General features: G+C 43.2%; 1 protein-coding gene across 1 annotated transcript in view; it reads right to left on the bottom strand.

Moving 5' to 3' along the window:
- Positions 1-18138, bottom strand: part of LOC105018616 (calsyntenin-2) — a 262824-nt gene extending 244686 nt beyond the window's left edge. Inside the window, exon 1 of the mRNA XM_013136838.4 lies at positions 17774-18138. Within this exon, the coding sequence (XP_012992292.1) occupies positions 17774-17855 (82 nt within the window). The 5' untranslated portion in view covers positions 17856-18138. The remainder of the gene's footprint in view (positions 1-17773) is intronic.
- Positions 18139-21076: the final 2938 nt, after the last annotated feature.

Genomic DNA, 21076 nt, shown 5'->3' with positions numbered 1-21076 from the left:
GAAAAGCTCCCAGCCACTTTAACCCTGTCCCAAGCACTTAGAGAGACAGATGTAGAGATACAAGCAGAGATGGAGAGATAAAGAGAGAGAACAGAGAGCAAGAAAGAAAGAGCTAGATCCCAAAAGATTAATAGGGAATGAAAAGCAGGACAGAAATGCTTTTAGAGTTGTTTGGCTCAATGTGGGGGAGAACCATTGATTTTCTGTTGGAGCTTCAGCAGCTATTTGTCAAGATGGCGCTTATAAGTCTTGCTGCTTTATATGCTAATATTGATGCCCCAGCAATGAACCAAACTATGCCTGTAAGTGAAAGTGGTGGACACACTTAACAACCGGCCCTTTTGGCTTGGCTTCTGCAATTGTTCTTGATTTACGGCCGCCACTAATGCGACCTATCGAGGGAACCAATGATGGGACAGTGAGACCTAAGGGGTGAGTCGATGCTGTCATCAGTGTGACTAAAGGCCGGAAAACAGGCCCGTTCAGGCAACCGTCAAGGCTTTTCCATCTCCACCTGCCGTGACATCATGAGACAAAAATCATTTTGTCAATCAATATCAAAGCACATATAGACGACGATCAACAGACATACACACACCCAGCTGCAAACAACAGCGTACACAGAGGGCTTAATTGAAGAGACGGGAGAGCACCAGTGTTGAATGAACCAAAAAAAGAGGTGCTAAGGTGGTGTCTATCCAACAATAGGGACAGATTTACGGTAGTGCGGGTGATAGATAAACCATAAAACATGTGACAGATTGCCTGCCTGCCGCCCACACAAGCACACACAAACACACACAAACACACAAGGCCGCATTCCAATCCCATGGAGCAGACGGGCAGTACCTGGCAGCCACAGTGTTTAGAGCACAGCATTGGTTCACAGGAACGGGAACACAGTGGCGACCAAGTACAACATAAAATGGACACAGCCACATTAAAAAGGTTTTTCTTAGCAATAGAAACCACACACACAGACACAAACACACACACACAACCAGACACACTCATACACAACACCTTCTCAGACAAACATACAGAAAAATACTAATGAACACACCACACTCGCGCATAACAACCTGACTTAACATTTTACATTTCCTGGCACCAAAACAACAGTGAGTCAGTAGTCCAGGCGTGAGATGGAAAGTGCCTGGATTAGTACCTGCATTGCTGTTTTCCCGTGGTGTGAGGTAATGTTGTACTCAGTGACTCCACACCACCCCACCCACAACGCCACTGGAACAAAAACCATAAAACTCTGATAGACCTAATCAGTGACAGACTTGCTTTAGTGGAGTGTAGCCTAGTAATGCTCTAAACTGTCATCTCTGGCTACTGCCTCCGATCCTCCATAGTGTTATATTTTGCCCTTTCTCTCTGGTGGCATTTCATTAACTGTATTTGTTCACTAAGTCCTTGGGTTTCCTCTGACTTTGTCCATGACACTGAGGGAGGAAAAATGAATTTCATGACCCGGGACGGTAAAAGCAGAAATTGTAATACATTTTTCCTCAATAAAACGTTCCAATTCTATGTCGAGTCATAAAGTATTGGGCACAACAGCGTGTGATGCAGAAAACGCAGCTCTGTATTAACAACAAACAGAAAAAGAAAGAGAGAGACAACAACAGGGAGGGAGAAGGAGGGAGAAAGGGAGCAGGAAAAAAGAAAGAGAGGGAGAGAGCATTAATGAGGGAAAATGTAAAAGGAAAATGCGTTATTCTGGCTAACATGGATATATCAGAAAACAATATTTTCAAGGGAAGTATAATAAACTCTTGAGAGAGTACAGAGGCAATAAAAAGAGAAAGAAGAAAGAGTAGAAAGAGTAGAGACTACAGAGAGTGGAGATAGCAGACAGAGGATACGTTTTTCGGCCATTGAAAAGCTACCTACCTGTTTATTGGTCAATCTATGTCCAAACGGGACTAGATCACAGAATTCAAATGAATTAGACTGAACAATATAATAACATGTATTGAACTTAGAAGTCTGAACATGTACTTATTTTATAAACTTTTCACATAACCCTGGTGGTTATCAGAATTTAGCTGCACCAGCCATGCCCCGTGCTGTGCCCTTCACACCCTGCCACGCCCCGATCACACCCCTGCCATGCCCCTGTCCCGCCCTGCTATGCCCCAGTCACAGCCCGGCCAAACGCCTGTCACACCCATGTCACGCCCCTGTCACAGCTCTGCCATACCCCTGTCACAGCTCTGCCATACCCCTGTCACGCCCCTGTCACAGCTCTGCCATACCCCTGTCACGCCCCTGTCACAGCTCTGCCATACCCCTGTCACGCCCCTGTCACAGCTCTGCCATACCCCTGTCACAGCTCTGCCATACCCCTGTCACGCCCCTGTCACAGCTCTGCCATACCCCTGTCACGCCCCTGTCACAGCTCTGCCATACCCCTGTCACGCCCCTGTCACGCCCCTGTCACAGCTCTGCCATACCCCTGTCACGCCCCTGTCACGTCACGGACACCAACACACGTCACGGACACCCTTTTCACACCAGAATAATACCTGGAGACTCAGAGAATAGGAGAGTGACAGAAAACGAGAGGCAGATAAACAGAATCATCAGTAAGTTAATTTCGCATAGTTTTAATTCCCTGGAGATGTTTAGCATATTGCAAACCATGAAGCCGGAGTCAGCAGGCATTCTAAGGTGTCTTGTTCAAAAGCACACACATGACAGAAACCAATCTAAAAGGCAGGTCCCCCATCCAAATCAGCCCTGTTCTCATGTCCCTTCTTGTCTACATCATCCATCTAATTTCCTCCTTCCCAACCGTCTCCTCATCCTTGTCCCACTCACCAACCCCCAAACCCCCACAACCCGTTTCTCCTCGCATCCGCCATCTCCTTTCCCGATCATCTGTCAATCTCGCTATCTTTCTTTTCTTCTTTCTCAGCCTGTCTCACTCTGTTTATTCCGGCATCTGCTTAAGAACCGACCCCCCCAGGTGGAGGGAGCAAGGCACAACAACAGCAGACACGATTATGATGTCGGCTGATGAAGACTGCAGCCCCTCAGAGACTGCATGGATGAAAGCCCCAATGCAAACGGAAGACTACACAGTCAGCTGGGGTACCAGCCAGTTCCTCCACAGTGAGGCTCCGCTTGCAGACAGGAAGGAGGAGACCTACCGCCAATGGAGGCTGAGGGAAATAAGACGTCACCGCTGAGCAGCCAGGGAATTCGGGCTGGATTTTTGTTTGAACTTTTGTCTGAACTATTGTTCGGTAGCGCAGTTTAGGGATTGGAGGTGTGTGTGTGTGTGTGAGTGTGTGTTGGCCTCAGAGGACAGGTCAGGGTGAGTTTACTTACACCGATGCACCTTCACAGGTGGCCCTTGTCTCTTCCCTGTGCCCAGCAAGGGTGAACAGGTGATAAGCAAAGGACACAGAGAAACAAAAAGACTGGGGAAGGCTTACACACATACACACACACATAGATAAGTACACACAGATGTAAGAATGGTCTGCTCGTGTATTTTACCATTTCATATGTGCGCACACACACATACACACGTACACACACATGCACAAACAAGGATTCACAGACACATGAAAAAGACAAACACGAAGGCCAGCCCTGAACTACACAGGACCAAGACTTCCAAGAGCAGATAAACAAATAAAACCCTAAAGGACCAGACAAAACAGATAAACAAAACTAGGATGACCTTAGTCCTTAAATATTTTAGCACACAAACACAGAACTGTTTGGCCAGTCCCTCTGTCTGTATAAACCACTGGTCTATTAGAACAACTGTTAAATTACTGTTAAAGTCATTTTGGCTCTTAACTGAAGCAACATACATTAGTGAATACATCTTCAATAATTGTTCATACAAACCCACAACCCAGGCAAAACAAGTGTATTGACCAAGTAACCTCACCTGGCACCCTAAACCATATGTACTGAACATCTATAGAGCTCTACTTCTATCCATGCAGGCCTCATACTCTCTCTGGTATCCGGCCAGTGTTGATACAGTTATGATACAGTCGACTGGCCACTGCTCTCTAAAGCCTTTGGTGGCTGTGCCCAGGGTTGAGCCGTGGGCTCAGCTCTCTATGCCTGATTTCTGTGATATGTTATTACCTGGTGTTGAGGGTACTACTGATGTAGTATGTTATTACCTGATGTTGAAGGTACTACTGATGTAGGAAGTAACTGCCTGATGTTGAGGGAACTACTGATGCAGTATGTTATAACCTGGTGTTGAGAGTAATATTGATGCAGTATGTTATTACCTGATGTTGAAGTACTACTGATGTACTGTGTTATTACCTGGTGTTGAGGGTACTACAGATGGATTATGTTATTACCTGGTGTTGAGGGTATGATTGATGCAGAATGTTATTACCTGGTGTTGAGGGTACTACTAATGTAGTATGTTATTACCTGGTGTTGAATAACTAAGATAATTAATTATTGGATGTTTGAAGTACCTGTAGAAACATGTCATGTTGCTGTGTAAGTGAAGGGATTTAACATACAACAACATGCCATGCACAGATTCCACACACATTTGACACAGAGGACAAACAGACAGGGGTAGCACAGAGGGTGAGAACCAAGACAGAGGTTGGGAGAGTGGGGGAGAGAGGTAATGAGAGAGGGAGGACAATGGAAGAGAGACAGGGCAGACAAGGAGAATGGAAGGAAAGAGGGTGAATAGAGAAAAAAAAACAAGCTGATGCCATGTTCTCCTTAGCCAAACACCTAGCTAACCAACCATTCAACTAACCAAGCAACCAACTAAACAAGGAACCAAAAAAACAAATGACCAACAAACCAGCTGAACAAGCAAACAGCAAACCAATTAACTAGCTAACAAGACAACCAGCTAATCAACCAACAAGCTAACCAAGAAACCAGCTAACCAAACCACCAGCAAACTAAGGAACCAGCTAACCAAAGAACCAGTTAACCAAGTAACCAGCAAACGGAGGAACCAACTAACCAAGGAAACAGCTAACCAAGTAACCAGCAAACTGAGGAACACACCCAGTAAACTAACTGAATGAACTCACAGGGTTATTATTAAGGGTTATAATTAAGGGTTATTATTAAGGGTTATAATTAGCGTACATTTGTGTGGATTTGTGTATCTATGTGTTTGTGCACCGGCGTGCTTGTGTGTGTGTGTGTGTGTGTGTGTGTGTGTGTGTGTGGGTGTGTGTGTAAGTGTGTGTGGGGGGGGGGGGGGTCCTTGTACAGTCCTTGTACAGTACCTGTGTTTTTACAGACTGTGAGGGGAATGTGATTGGTTTTCTACAAAGTTAAGAGGGAAGTGGATGTCCTAAGGGGAAGAGAGAACACTTGGTGATAACACCAGACTAAGGCTTTGCACTAGTAATTAACAAAGCAGTAAGAGCATGGTAGGCTAAAGATAAAGAAGAATAGAAGGGAGAAAAAAAAGAAAAAGAGGGAGATAGGCAGAGAGAGTGGTAGTAGAACAAGGAAGAGGTAGCTAGTGAGAGACAGACAGAGAGGCAGATGCCAAATGTATGACCACACCAGAGACCCACATTTCCCTCAGATCATACAGATCCACAAAGAGTTTAAAATCAAATCAAACATTGAGAAACTCCTGTATCTGTTAGGCAAAATACCGCAATGTACAATCACAGCTGCAAGACTTGTGACCCATGGCCATGAGAAAGGATTAGGAAGGATAGTGAAGAGAGTGAGGAAGAGAGAGGGAGGGATAGAGAGAAAGGAAGAGAAATAGAAAGGAAAAGAGAGCGAGGAACACAGTGACCCAGATCATACAAGCAGCTCTTGGGACAGTAAGGATGTAGCATCCTTGCTACTGATCTACACAAGGCAAGCGCAAAGGATAAAATGACACAATGATGAAAACAGAAAAGCTTTAGAAAGAAGAAGATATCACTGTGTCACGTCGCTATTTCAAGTGTTATCGACCAACTGCTGTTATAAAACATGCAGTTGAGGTGAGGGATACTGTTTGGGATATGGTTAACAAGTGGACTGGAAGCTTTGGTGTCGTCTACAGCAATGGCCGAGTAGAATAAGCTACAAGCTCCACCTCTGAGGATTACAAGATCAATAGGCAGAATTTATACTCTTTTTGTTTGCTTTTTTACTTCGCAGACTAAATTACAGCTCTCCCTGTTAGAAAAATACTAAATAAAAGAACCAGGAAAAACATTACCAGCCACTTAGCCATTATCAGTAGCTCACCAGCTCAATATTACAGCAACCTCTGAATTAACCTCAGCGCAATCCTATTCCCCCAGAATGTTAGACACTTGGCATGTTAGGCTACATTCATTAAATCACCCCAACTAGCTTATCACCAGCCTAGAAGACCAAACAGGGATGGGCTTCATGTTCCCTGTGCAGTCTGCCCTCACCTGTTAGCTGTCACCTGGAGGGGGAAGGGAGTGAGCGGAGAGGAGGGAGGGGCAAGGAGGGAGGGGGAGGGGAGTGACAGGGGAGGATGGAGAGGGAAGGCAGCGAGGGAGGAGGAGGGAGGGGAAACCTCACCCAAAACACACAGAGACAAATGAGGCTCTGAGCATCCAGTTAGAAATGAGCTGCCTCAGAAGCAGGACCATGTCCCCTAAGACCCAACACACACACACACACACACATGCACACACACACATGCACACACACACACACACATACACACTTGTTAGGAGACATGCAATTACATGGCCTTGCACCACAGGGAAATGAGGTACACCTTGACAGGGAAGAGAGGTACAGTGTGTGTCTGTATTTGTGTGCATCCTTGTATGTGTGTGTGCTTGGGTGTGCGAGCATTGGTGCATATGTGTGCATGTGTCAGTGACCCACTTTAAAGGAGATAGATATAACTGCAGCATCTGCGACAGGCCTTCTACACTATACTGGTCCCACCTGTTCCCATCAGCCTCTCCTGACTGGACACACACACACACGTGTTAGAGGACACACACACACACACACGTGTTAGAGGACACACACACACACGTGTTAGAGGACACACACACACACACACGTGTTAGAGGACACACACACACACGTGTTAGAGGACACACACACACACACGTGTTAAAGGACACACAATCACCAGTCTTGGTTGACAGCAGCTGGGAAATGTATGTAACTTGACAGGAAGGGAGGAGAGAATCAGTTTGTGTATGTGTTGCGTGTGCGTATGTACTTGTCAAGGGTGTGTGAGTATGACTGACATGTGTCTGAATGAAGGACTTGTATATCACAGACATTTCAGGTGAGGGACAATGCCACATGATTCTCTCATGGACAATCACACTAAATCCCAATCACACAGAGTGTTTTATGAAAGTAGAGGAAGGGACAATGTATCTTCATATCATTGCTTTCTGACGTTGGATACAGTATGGTGGAACTGTGGACACGTTACAGTCATCAAGCACAACCTCAACTTAACCACACCCATAACCAAAACATAACCACACCCATAACCACAACTTAACCACACGCATAACCACAACTTAATCACATGCATAACCACAACTTAACCACACCCATAACCACAACTTAACCACACACATAACCAAAACTTAACCACACGCACAACCAAAACTTAACCACACGCATAACCACAACTTAAGCACCATCCTAGCTCAACAACAAACATCAGTGCCAAGCCTGCAGGACAGCAGGACAGCAGGACCACATGTATTCACTGTTTATGATCTTGGCCCATTGTCCCAATAACAATTGGACTTAGTTTTACAAGGGTTTTAACCATGAATCCACAAACAGTACCCATAACGATTAAGTGAAAACACGTTTTTACAAATGTGTGCAGAGAATTGATTGTAGAGGATACTAGATGTGAATGCTGAAGAGGCAGTCTACATCCAGTCTATATGTAGTCTATTACGCAGTCCATTATGCAGTCTATACATAGTCTGTTATGCATTATGTTATGTAGTCAATATGCAGTCTATTATGCAGCCAACATGTTTATTAGGAGGTATATTATCCAGTTAATATGCTGTGTATATGCAGTATATTATGTTGTCTAAATGCAGTATATATTATGCAGTCCATATGCGGTCTTTATTCTGTCTAAATGCAATCAATATGCAGTCTATATACAGTCTACTATGCAGTCTATTTGCAGGTTAATATGCAATATACAAGCCATAAAACTGCCATAAAAAACACTTACCCAAACAAACCTAAAAATGTGCATGCACCTTTATTTGTTCACAAAAAATGGGATATAAACACATTCACACTTGACCAAGAAAATAGTTCTTGCACCATTACAGTCTATTATGTAGTCCATATGCAGTCTATTAAGCATTCAATATGGTGTCTATATGCAGTTCATTATGCAGTCTATTATGCAGTTTACTTGAAGAACTCTGTCATGCAGTCTATATGCAATCTATTAGAGGTCTACACATGCAGTCTGTAAGCAGTCTATTATGCAGTCTTCATGCAGTCTAATCTGCAGTCTATATTCAATCTATTATGAGGTCTACACATGCAGTCTGTAAGCAGTATTTAAGCAGTCTGTTAGCAGTCAATATGCAGTCTATATGCAGCAGTCTATATGCAGGCAGTTATAAAGTCTATACAGAGTTTCTGCTGTCTGTTATGCATTTGCAGTCTATTTCCATTTATATGTGGTCCATTGTTCAGTCTACATTCAGTTTCTGTAAAATCTATATGCAGTCTATACGTGATCTGTCATGCAGTCTATTATGCAGCCAATTATGCAGTCTACATGCAGTCCAAATGCAGTCTATATACAGTCAATTATTCAGTCTATATGCAGACAATATGCAATCTATTTGCCAATCCCTCAACTCCCAACTGCCATAAAAAAAAACGGATATAAACACATACACACTTAAACAAGACAAGAGATCATAGAGCACTAGTATGTAGTCTATTATGCAGTCGCTATGGCATCTGCATGCAGTATATTATGCAATCTATTATGCAGTCCATATTTAGTCAAATCTGCAGTCAATACACAGTTTAGGCAGTATATATACAGTCTATTATGCAGTTCACTTGCAGTCTATTTCCATCCATATGCAGTCTATTATGCGGTCTACATTAACTCTGTGAAGTCTACATGCAGTCTGTAATGTAGTCTATTATGCAGTCTATCATGCAGTCTCCATGCAGTCTCCATGCACTCTATTTGAAGTCTATAATGCTGTCTTTATGAAGTCTATATGCAGTTGATAGGCAGTCTGTATGCCAATCCCACAACTGCCACAAGGAAAACAGACTCAAACAAATCTAAATATGCGCATGTTCACTAATTCACAAATAACTCTATATAAACACATACACACTTGATCAGGAAAGCATACACCACTACCCATGCAAACGGAAACTGCCACGGAACGTGTGAATCAGACATGATTCTATTACGATTACAGTAAGCACCCATACAGAGGTGAAACTAAGCCACAGGGATTACACATTCACTGAGATACAATTGTAATTTTAACGTTGTATTTCCCAAATCCCTCATTCACACACAGACACCCTGATACACACACACACACCAACACTACGCCAGTGCGCTGGTACTTAGATGGTGGTGTTAACTCTAATCACTACCGTGTCTGGTTTCTTATCTGAGGGTCATTTTAATTCATCTGTGTATGAAGGCAACAGTTGTCATTCCATATGTTAGGCGTTGAAGGAGTTGGCAGTCACACTCACTCACATTACACACACCCACACACATACACATACACAAACATACACACAATCACATTACAGCCACCTACACACACACATACACACACACACATATTACACCCACACGCACACGCTACACAAACAAGACAGGGACTAGTGGGAGGAAAATGTCTCCACAGAGAAGCAATAGAATTTGAGGATCTGTATTTCTGTCATCCTCAATGTGGTGGCACTGCTTTTAACAGAGACATTTTTTTCTAGTAATTAACAGGTGCAAATAAAGCAGGAGCAAAAGGAAAAACTTTTAACAGCATTACACTCCAGTGTCATGTGTTTTTCACCCCCTTGTTCATCTTTTGGTGCCTTACAGCCTGAAATGAAAAAACATAAAATCTTTTCATGACTTTTTCCAGCTTCCTTTGCACACAGTAACCCACAACATCCAAGTGAAAATCCAAGTTGGTGCCACATTGTGCAGGAGATGGAGCAACCATTTCAGACGCATATTTTTTGCGTGACGCGAAACATCAAGTGTCATCTCAACTTGAAGCAAATGCTTCTAGTGAAAAAAAATATAATAATGCACTCGCTATTCGGTTAGAATCAAATACTTCGGTTTTCCAGTAAAGACAGGAAACGGTCAAGACAAGACTACAATCATTTGCAAGTTATGTAAATTGACAGTTACCTACAACACGGCCACCACAACAAACATTAACCCAAAACATTTTTGGGCCAGTGTTCTATTTATTATATTTGAAGAAAACATTATTAAAACTTAATACTGTTAAGGGCAGGATAATGCGTTTGTTTCAGTACTACAATGTTAGGGATTTCCAAGAGTTAGTTAAAATAAACTCATCCTTTTGCGCATTCATACTTTGTTGTCATTAGCGTAAATTTTTACACCAAATCGTGGATGACCCGCACCGTGAGCCCTGAAACACACTGAACCGTGAGATAAACGAACCGTCCCATCCCTACTGCTTAGTAGTGCAATTCAAAGCAAAGAGTCCACCATGGGCGGAGAGGTACTTTCAAAAGATCTGCAAGATAAAGTTGCGGAAAGACACAAGTCAGGGAACTGCCCATTGGAGCACAGTGAAGACCATTATTAAGAAGTGGAAGGTGAATGGCACCATCCAGACCCCTCATAAATCAGGCTGGCACTCCAAACTGGATGACCGGGTAAGGAGGAGACCGAACAGGTAGGCTACCAATAAGCCAATGGCAACTTTGAAGGAGCTTCAGGCTTTTCTGGTAAAGACTGGCAATGTGTGCAGGTTACCACAATATCACATGCACTCCACAAATTTGGCCTCTATTGGAGGGCACACACAAAAACACAAAAATGTAAACTTTTGGCCTGAACACAAACAATGTCCAGCAAAAACCCAATACATCTTTCCACGCAAAGAACACCATGTCTACAGTAAAGCAGGGTGGTGGCAACAACCTGTTGTGTTTTTTTTTTTTCTTCAGCAGGGACTGGAGCACTTGTCAGGATAGAAGGGAAAATGGACGGTGCAAAATAGAGACAGATTATTTTTGGTTGTTGAGTAGAAAGTCTTCACATCTCCTCTAACTCTCTCCATCAATCTTCACAACTCCTCTCACTCGCTCCATCAGCCTTCACATCTCCTCTCACTCTCTCCATCAATCTTCACATCTCCTTTCACTCTCTCCATCAGCCTTCACATCTCCTCTCACTCTCTCCATCAATCTTCACATCTCCTTTCACTCTCTCCATCAGCCTTCACATCTCCTCTCACTCTCTCCATCAGCCTTCACATCTCCTCTCACTCTCTCCATCAATCTTCACATCTCCTTTCACTCTCTCCATCAGCCTTCACATCTCCTCTCACTCTCTCCATCAGCCTTCACATCTCCTCTCACTCTCTCCATCAGCATTCACATCTCCTCTCACTCTCTCCATCAGCCTTCAAATCTCCTCTCACTCTCTCCATCAGCATTCACATCTCCTCTCACTCTCTCCATCAGCCTTCACATCTCCTCTCACTCTCTCCATCAATCTTCACATCTCTTCTCACTCTCTCCATCAGCCTTCACATCTCCTCTCACTCTCTCCATCAGTCTTCACATCTCTACTCACTCTCTCCATAATTCCTCTGAAGTCAGCTAGACTCAGCTGGTGAAGACGAACTGTTCATGCAAAGCCAACACGACTCATCTCAGCTCACCTGAGCGCGTGTGCATGTGTCTCGTGTGTGTAAAGTAAGAGAGAGGTCTGACCGGTGTCAACTTGGACAGATGTACAGAGGGCTCTGGTGAGATTGGGAGGAATTCGTTGAAGGAAAGCAAAGGAAGCTGAGCCAGAAGTGGAGGTTTCCGATGACCTGCTGGTTAGCCTGTCGGCTGTGGGTGTTTGGAAGGACATGTACTGCCAGTTGGCTCAGGTGCCAACAAAGTCATCAGCATTGCTTCATCAAACCCCCCAACCACACACACACACTCTCACTCAATCACTCTCTGTACGTCAAACACATATACAAAGTAAAAAAAGCAGTTAAAAGGTGAGAAGGACCAACAGGTGAGGGGAGACTATTTCTCTCAATCTGTCTTTTATTGCTGGTATAATTTATTTTCCTTACTAAACAATCTCGAGGAGAGCTCTAATAGACACAGGACGTTCTGCCTTCATTCTGGAAAAGACCCTGGTGCCTTCCTCCACACATATAAAGCACGCTCCCTTTTCTCCCTCCACCTTCTCCGCACCTCTGAGATTGAATCAACGGGCCTCAGAGAGTATGTTGGTGTTAAGTGTGGGCCAGCCACCAAGAGCCAGGAGGGGAGCGAGGAGGCTCACATGCCCGCTGTGATTAGTCAAACCTTATCTCCGACCACACAGCACAGACCTATTGTTCACCTACTGGAAAACTGGTGAGGAACAGAAGGGAGGCATGTGGGGGTGGGTGTTACTGAACGGTTCTAATAGTAAACCATGTGAGAGTGGGTTGATCGTCACTAATGGACACTCCAACAAAGGATATGACAGCTTATGGGTCACTTTAATATCATTCCCTTCAGTGTCGACCACTGTTCATTCAGCTGGAGAAAAAACAACAGAAGCAACGGAACGCAGCGCCCACACAAATGTATTCTGCTCCCGCTGAGCAGAACACGATAATGACAGCGAGAGCGGGGAGGAGTACGAGAAAAGGATTCCATAGGTGAAACCTGAAAAAGCCAACAGGGTTTCCCGTAGGTCACAGGCGCCGTATCCACGGACTAAAAGCTCGATAGTACACTGACCTATTTATTCGTCTGAGTACAATAGGGAAAAACTACATATGTTGAAACGTCCACACTAGTGTATCAGGCATCCGTATGGAGAGATTCCACCAAGGTCTGACATACGTGATGTGAGGTCATAGGACAATGTGTGTGAGCTTTTTTTCACTGGACACTGGAGAAGTAATACTACTGGATAAACAAAACCCAGCCAGCCAGATAGGCATGTCAGAGATCAGTGAAGTAACAGCACTTCCTACTCCATGTTGAGCCATGGTTTTCCATCACGGCAAGCAGGATTTGTGCCGTCTTTTGTGTCACTGGCCCAAGCAAGGATTTATAGAGCACTCCCATAATGCACTTCCTCTCTCAAAAGGAGGAGATAAATCAGCCGCTTGTTTTTGTCGACCCTTTTTTATTGGATGATGGGGTCCTCTTTCACTCGCTCTCCTGGTTTTTCTATCATTCATAAACACAGACACACACAGAGAGAACAAACACACATACACAAACACACACCCACACACATTAACAACTTGTACAGAGCTGGACAGTAAAGACAAAAGTCAACATTGAGATTGCCGGATCTTAACAATACGTTTATAGAATGAGAATCGGCTGATTCAGTGTAGTACATTTCCAAACACCCAGAAATGTACTTGTAATGGAGCTGCAAGTTGTGCACATATATTTAGGGAGAGAATACACAAGATGTGTGCAAAGTTGACATTCATTTCTATATAACAACTGAGAATACGAGATGATGGGATACGAGCAGTAAGAACATATCTTACACATTAGCATAGAGTTGCTTTACACATTAACAGAATAGTTCTAGTTTTGAATCAAGATGAGTAGAGTTTTGAAAGCAGTATAGTGCAGCAGTATGAGACTGAATTAAAAGTTAACTGTTTGGAGATGACCTGACAGGAGGAGCATAGTCGTATAAGTCTCTGTGGGACAGGTGGCCAGTTACTGAGATTCACAGCACAGAGAAAGAAACTGTTCAGGTGGCGGATTCTTTATGACTGACCTGTACTGAACACCTGCCCCCAACCTGCCGGATGAGAATGTTTGTAACCGTGGGTGACCGGGGTGGGAGGGGTCAGTAATGATCTTGCCTGCACGCTTTATTGCCCAAGAGTCATGTAGGACCTTGAGGGAGAGAAGGGGCCAGATGCTGGATCTTTCTGCAGACCGTACAAATGTTGCAGTTTACCTCTGCAGGGGACAGACAAAGACCAAACTAAGCGTTGATGGACGAGGTCTGGATGGACTCTGACCTCGAGATAGATTGGGAGACATTTCTTCTCTTCAGTTAACGTGAACCATAGTTTTGTTTGTTTTTTTTCAATTTCAACTACCAACAGTTTGATTGTTGAAGCCATCACTTGCTTATATCAAACAAATTATACTGCTGTAGTATAGGCTACCTCTGATAATAAATTATATCAGCAAAACGGTCAGTTTTGAAGTTGAAGTGTTGCACAAGCTTATATTAAAGTAATAACTTATTTTACAATGATGGTGAATGTTTCGGTTTTTTCTTAGCAATCTTCACATCGATGTATTCAACTCTTGTAAACTTAACATACATAAATTTAACAGCCAACACACTCCAACACACTGATACAATGACCAGATAATACTTAGCTCCCTCTACAGGCAGAGTCTTGGTATTTGAATAAGTGGTATACTTCCTGATTGAAAAATAACAGCGGTGTGTTTATTCCAAAAAGTGTAAAGAAGAAGGTTCCTTCGTAGAAACAGAAGCAGTGGGTAGCTATATAAAAATACACATGCTGTTGGTAATGAGCTATCTAAATTCAGAGTTCATTTTGCTTGGAATTACACAAAAGCATTGCTCCGGGCAGTTCTGGAAAAAAAAACAACTCTGCACCGCTTTCTACTCAACAGCCAAAAATGTCTCTCCACCACACAACTAGGCGGGATTCATGGTGGGTTGTGGGAGAAATCGTTTGAGCCACAGCATGCAACGATGAATGCAATAATGCCTTTGTAAACAACATTGCCACCTCTTTGCAGTTTTGCATATTTGGCTCCTGTCAACATGTACACACACATTAAAGGCTATATAATGTTTATAGCTATGTTCGCAAATACACAAACACACACACAAACAAACAGCTCTAGGTTTTTAGTGGATTTCTTGAGGGTAAATTTGATTAAAGCATGTTTCTCGATCGTTCACGGTTCTTGAAACGGAACATCACGAAACAGACAATTACAGGGGTAGAGAGTGCCTGAAACTAGTCCTGAAGAACAACATCTCCCTCTAGTTTGAAATACATTGTCCTATGAAAAGCATTTCAGAAATGAAATAATAAAATCATATTGAGAATGTTACAGAACGGCTCACGTGAACATTTCTCCGGCTTTTACATAGAGTTAAAGATGGAAATAAAAAATGGCTCTTGTGGGCCAAGGAAGCACATATCTCAAACAATGGGCTCTCTTTTTCTTCCAAATTTAGCAGAGCTGTGTTGCAACCCTGGGGACTCAATTAGAACCGTGGTGTGCTCGCATTTCCACCCCCATTGACTTGCTGGTAATTTGTTTACTTCGCAGCCAAGCAGTGGCTCAAAAGGCCCCACAGTCCTGAGAAACGCTATCTACAAATGCACAAAGTCTACATACATTGGTGGGTGGAATTGGTGACAGGCCATGTATCCAGTTACAGACAAATACCAAGAAACAGTATTGGTAACGTCAGTGCCATGGACACTGCATGCAAACACACACAAGTCTTCATGCAAATCACCATGGACAGCACACTATATTCTGGCCTGAGGGGGTGTGGTATATAGTCAATATACTGTACCAGAACAAATACCTAGTCTTATGCACGTCACAACTGGCCATATACCACAACCCTCTGAGGGGCATCATTGCTATTATAAACCTGTTACCAAAGCAGTTAGAACCGTAGGAAATATGCATTTCTCATAACCATGATATACTTCAAAAAACAAATTGGTCATGTCTTGATGGATGATTGGAGTGGTATATCAAAATTTTGAAACTGGGTGCTTCAAAACCAGAGTGCTGATTGGCTTCCAGTTGTGGTATATGAGACTGTATACCACAGCAAAGACATCACATTACATTTAACTGCTCAAATTTCTTTGGTAACCAGTTTATAATCGCAATAAGGCATGTCGGAGATTTGTGGTTTATTGCAAGTATACCCATGGCTAGGCTGTGCCCAGGCACTCTGCGATGCATCGTGCCTAAGAACAGCTCTTAGCCGTAGTATATTAACCATATACCATACCTTCTTGGTATGACAAAAAATGTGTTACTCCTCTAGTTGCATTGGTAACTAGTATATAATAGTCATAAGGCATCTCTGAGGTTGCGTTATACTGCCAATATGCCATGGCTAAGGGGTGCCTGATACTCTACTTTGAGTCATGCATCAGAACAGCCCATTTCATTGATCTCCTACCAGTATTCACAATATCCCTTCTCTCTCTCTTTCTCATAAATACATATGCATACACACAATACATACCTACACACAAGCGCAAATACACACAAAGGTTAACCTTTTGGCCTTTGATTCAAGCCCTGCACCAGGTCAGGACATAATAATAAACAAATTAATGTGAAGATGAAGCTTGACCTCCCTACTTATGGTCATATAGCATAGGTCTCCATCCTACTATGCTGGTTAACAAATAGAGAAAATATTGGAACATCGGACGCGTGTAAAATCAGACGCAAAGGCTGCTTTCTATCCCACACACAGGGAGCAGGGGAACAGCAACTGCCAATGCTGCCAAAGTGACAGCTCCCCAAACAGCAGCCCCAGTGTACGCGGAGTTTATTAGCGTCTAGGTTACCGCCGGGTGCCAGATCTGCCAGTTTACCTGCGGCACCTGAGCGGCATGTGAGCCGCTTGAGAGCAACTAGTCTCGGATGTGCAATAACACCGACGTATATAGTTCACCGAGGGAGTGCAGTTCGCAATAACAGTCATTAACGATCTAAATGAATCGCCCACAATTCTGCAATGAAACCATTAGCCTATTAACCCATGTTATGACATGCCTGTTATGACAAGGCATAACAGTAGAAATAATTAAACGTATTATAATAAGACTCAGCGGCTTCAAAATCCCCGTCAGCATATACATAATTGTAACTTAAATTCCACACTGACAAGAATCTCGGAACAGGCGTATCGATATGTGATAACCATTTACCTACAGAACACATTGAAATCCCCATTAAGGCATTATGGCCTAAAAGGCTCATCGATAACCTATCAGGTACATATACTATTCGCCACCTCGTACCTCAAAACAAAGTATTGATCTTCTCTCCCTTATTTTAAGATCGATTTGAGGTTACCGGTTCTAACATGCCTTACATATGGGAATATTGGTGACCGCGGCCATGGGAAAGATTTCACTTTAACAACTTGAACACATTGTTAGACTCAATGCAATCGCATTACGCATCCCGAGAAGTGACTATTAACGAATGGGCTTTCCATGTCCCAGCGGCTCTTTCGCTCAGAGACAGCCCCCCTCCGTCACTCTGCCTCCAACAACCTACCCCAACCCTGACCGTCCAAATCACAGCAATCTAACTATAACCTATAGCCTACTATTAGCGACTCTAAATTATTCAAAGATTTTACTACATGAGCCCTGAAAACACTCTAACATAGACCAGGTCCACGTCTATTTTCCCTCCCTTCCTCTCTTCTAAAATAAGCACATTAAAGAGTGACAGAGAGCGCGCCACGCAGGGCGGTTAGGGTGGCGTCAAGTTGCCCTTCACCTACCTTTCCCGGTGTGAGCAGCGCACAGACCCAAAGCAACCCCGGCCATAAACAGCATCACCTCGGCTATTCTCTGCATCTTCATGGCGTGGTATCAGCGAAATATCAGACAGGGCACACTGGCCTCACACACTCCTTTTCTCGGTCTCTTTTCCTCTCCTCTTTTCGACTCGCTTCTTCTTCTAGGTTTCTGCTTCTTATACCCGTAAAAAATATTCACTTACATGTCAGTCGCGAACTAAAAAATAGCGAAAGAAGAGTGGAACAATACGAACGGGCAAGGCTTTACGCAAAGCAATGCGGGGAAAGATTTGCAGGAAGAAAACGTGAAGCTGATCGGTATAGGCTAGTTAACACTGCTCGTTCGTTGGTTGTTCGATGCATAAGTAACTGTAGACGGGACCAGAGACCAACGCTCCCCGGGACTAGACTGTTACGTCACGGGGAGAAGAATTATAGATTCATAATCTTTTTTGCTCATAGCATACTGCTCCCTCACTCCTCGCCCTTATCACCAAACACCACCTCCACATCACACCTTTTTGTGTTTTTATCTGACAGCTTTTTTCACCATAATTAATTTCGAAAATATGATTTTATTATGCCGTCATAAAGGTTATGTTGGTCGATGTGTAACAATTAACTTTATATATTGGCCATGAAATCATTGTTTGAAAAACGGCAGCAAAAAAAAATAAAGCTTTGGGGCTGGAGAAATGAAGCTATTTTCAAATTCAAAAACAAAGTTAACAATGTCCATTCACGATATCCAAAATTATAGTTGTAGCCATGTTTTGAGGCCGTTGCATCTTCAACTGACAGCTGGTGCTAGGATTTCTATCAATGTGGTGGTTACAAAAATAAATCACCTGACAATGTCCATTAGAACAGGAGGGTGAATTTTTACAGACACATAGGGAATTCAAAATGAATTGAAGACGGCGTAGTTTTTTACTCAAATGGATAGAATAGGCTCGATGACATGATTGGGCCAGTAAGCCAGAGTTTGCCGGCTCCTTCTCTAGAAACGACTAATCTTTCTTTCTCAGTCAGGTAACAATTAACCAGACAATTAACCAGTGCTCGCGTGTTGCGACTACAAATTGAATGCGAGAGTGTAGTGCGCATGCAGGTCAGAAGAAATCCTTTCATGCGGTGCCCACTCCAAACCCGTTGAGAGGAAAGTGTTTGTTTTCTATGCACGAATATGCTGACGTGTGTATGTGTGTTGTTTATTGGCCAGTGAGCTGAGAAATCCGAATTACACCATTTCAATTTCCTTGAGCTTCACAGAGAGCTTACTGTTGGCGTATGTCTGTCTGGTCTGGTCTATTCTGGGAGAGCTGGGAAAGAGAATAGTCATGGCAATGCGTAGAAATTGTTATCAGGATAATTTCAGCGCATAGTTCATTAATTAAACGCTTAATTGTACCATAGAATGCTACTGAAGGTTACGAATGCCTTCAAGTCTGTTTTATATGAGGCTGACTTTTCAACGCTACTGATCGATTATGTAATCAGAATTCCGATCGAGTGTTCATGTTCTGATCCCTTTATTATTGACATAAATCACACAGCACAGACCAGAACTCTAAGAACAACTAAATTGTTGTTGTTGCTGATTTCGCACACAGCACTATGTTAAGCATAGACATTAATATATATATATATATATATATATATATATATATATATATATACCACATTGCTCTGCTCAACAGGAGAAAAACAGCTGAGCCTGAAATTAGAGTCAAAACAATTCATATTACAATGGCAACGAATGAATATGCAACCATTGTTGTTGTTTTTTGTTGTTGTTTTAAAAAACATGTTTTATTGGAGAACATGTATCCTCTCAAACTTTATTAGCATTCATGATGTGGCTCTTGCAGTGTTTTCCAATATTTAACATCTCCATATCAGGGATGGTGAGGTTTCATAGTCCTGGAGTTTAAGGACCTTTCATTTAGGTGTATGTGTGTCTGTTTGTATCTCTCATGATTGTCCAAACGACTGTAGCGCCTCATGCATAACAAACGAACGGCATACAGTAGTGGCCATCTGATGTCTAACTATTCCTAATGATTAGGATTTCTCCGAGTGTCACATCGCGTCCCCTCAGGGGTAATCAGGACTACCACCCTGCCCCCGCAGCACGGAGCTGCAGAGCACTGTCCCTGGGAATGGACGCTTCCACGGTCAGCGTGAACCATTCTAACGTTTCATGACTCCAAAGACCATACCAATCCTTTTCCCAGTGAATGTCTGAGCAATGAAACCGAGGCCAACGATGACAGAGAGAAAGATAGAAATGAATTGGTTTCCACGGTTATTCCACAAGTTCTGAATGAGAGACACTGGGAAAGCCAAATGTATCTTTTGATGGTTCCTATTCCCAGAAAGAGGCTGTTAATGGTCTTTGCAAGTACCTGACATTCCTTGTGTAGTGAGGAGGAAGGGAAGGGAGCTGGGACCTACGGGAAACAGGGGTCTACGTTCCCACGCTGCAGGAATAGGCAAGGGGATGTCCGAGAGAAAAATACACTTTCATGGAAAGGATCATCCCATTCTGTATTCATTGAACTTCACTGGAAATAAACCCCTTGTACACCCCCTCATCCCGGGGAATCATGTCCAAATAGTCCATCTTACAGCATTCCCTTTCGTAAGTGTTCCCTTGTCTTCAGCTTTTCTTCATTATAAAAAGCATCCAAGAGGATGGGAAAGGAAGGAAGAAGTAGTGGAGTTGGTGCTGGATATCTGCCAGGGGAGACATTTTGGAGAAAAACACACAAATACACACACACACACACACACACACATATGCGGGCTGGATGTGGAGAGGAGCAAGGTGGAGAGAACCTGTTGGAGGGAGACATACTTGTCATGTCGCCCCAATAGCTTTGGTCAGCCAGACGTCAGCCAGTGTATCTCTGCCTTCTCGTTCCAGCCATATGTACTTCCACGGAGAGAAAATAAATTCTGAGAGATGACAGAGGGGAAAGAAAGCCAATATTTATTCCATAATCTCTGCTCGGTTCACATGGTGTTTTGTTTTGGCCTGAAAGTTGAGAGAAGTTCCTATTTTCAAAATCACAATCCGAGTATTGATCACTAATGACCCATTTACAACCAAAAGTCTACAATATCAGTTGTTTCCAGACACTCCCCGCAGACACTGGGACACACAATGAAATGAGAAAACTTTCACTTAGTTTCTCATCTCATTTCTCTCCGCTATTGTGAAACATTCAATCCCAGAAGCCTCAGGGGGTCCACATAATCACTTTAGCCGAGAAAATTAGC

This window comes from Esox lucius, chromosome 1 (assembly GCF_011004845.1).
Source record: "Esox lucius isolate fEsoLuc1 chromosome 1, fEsoLuc1.pri, whole genome shotgun sequence".
NCBI lineage: Eukaryota > Metazoa > Chordata > Actinopteri > Esociformes > Esocidae > Esox > Esox lucius.
This window is presented reverse-complemented; position numbering and strand designations above follow the sequence as displayed.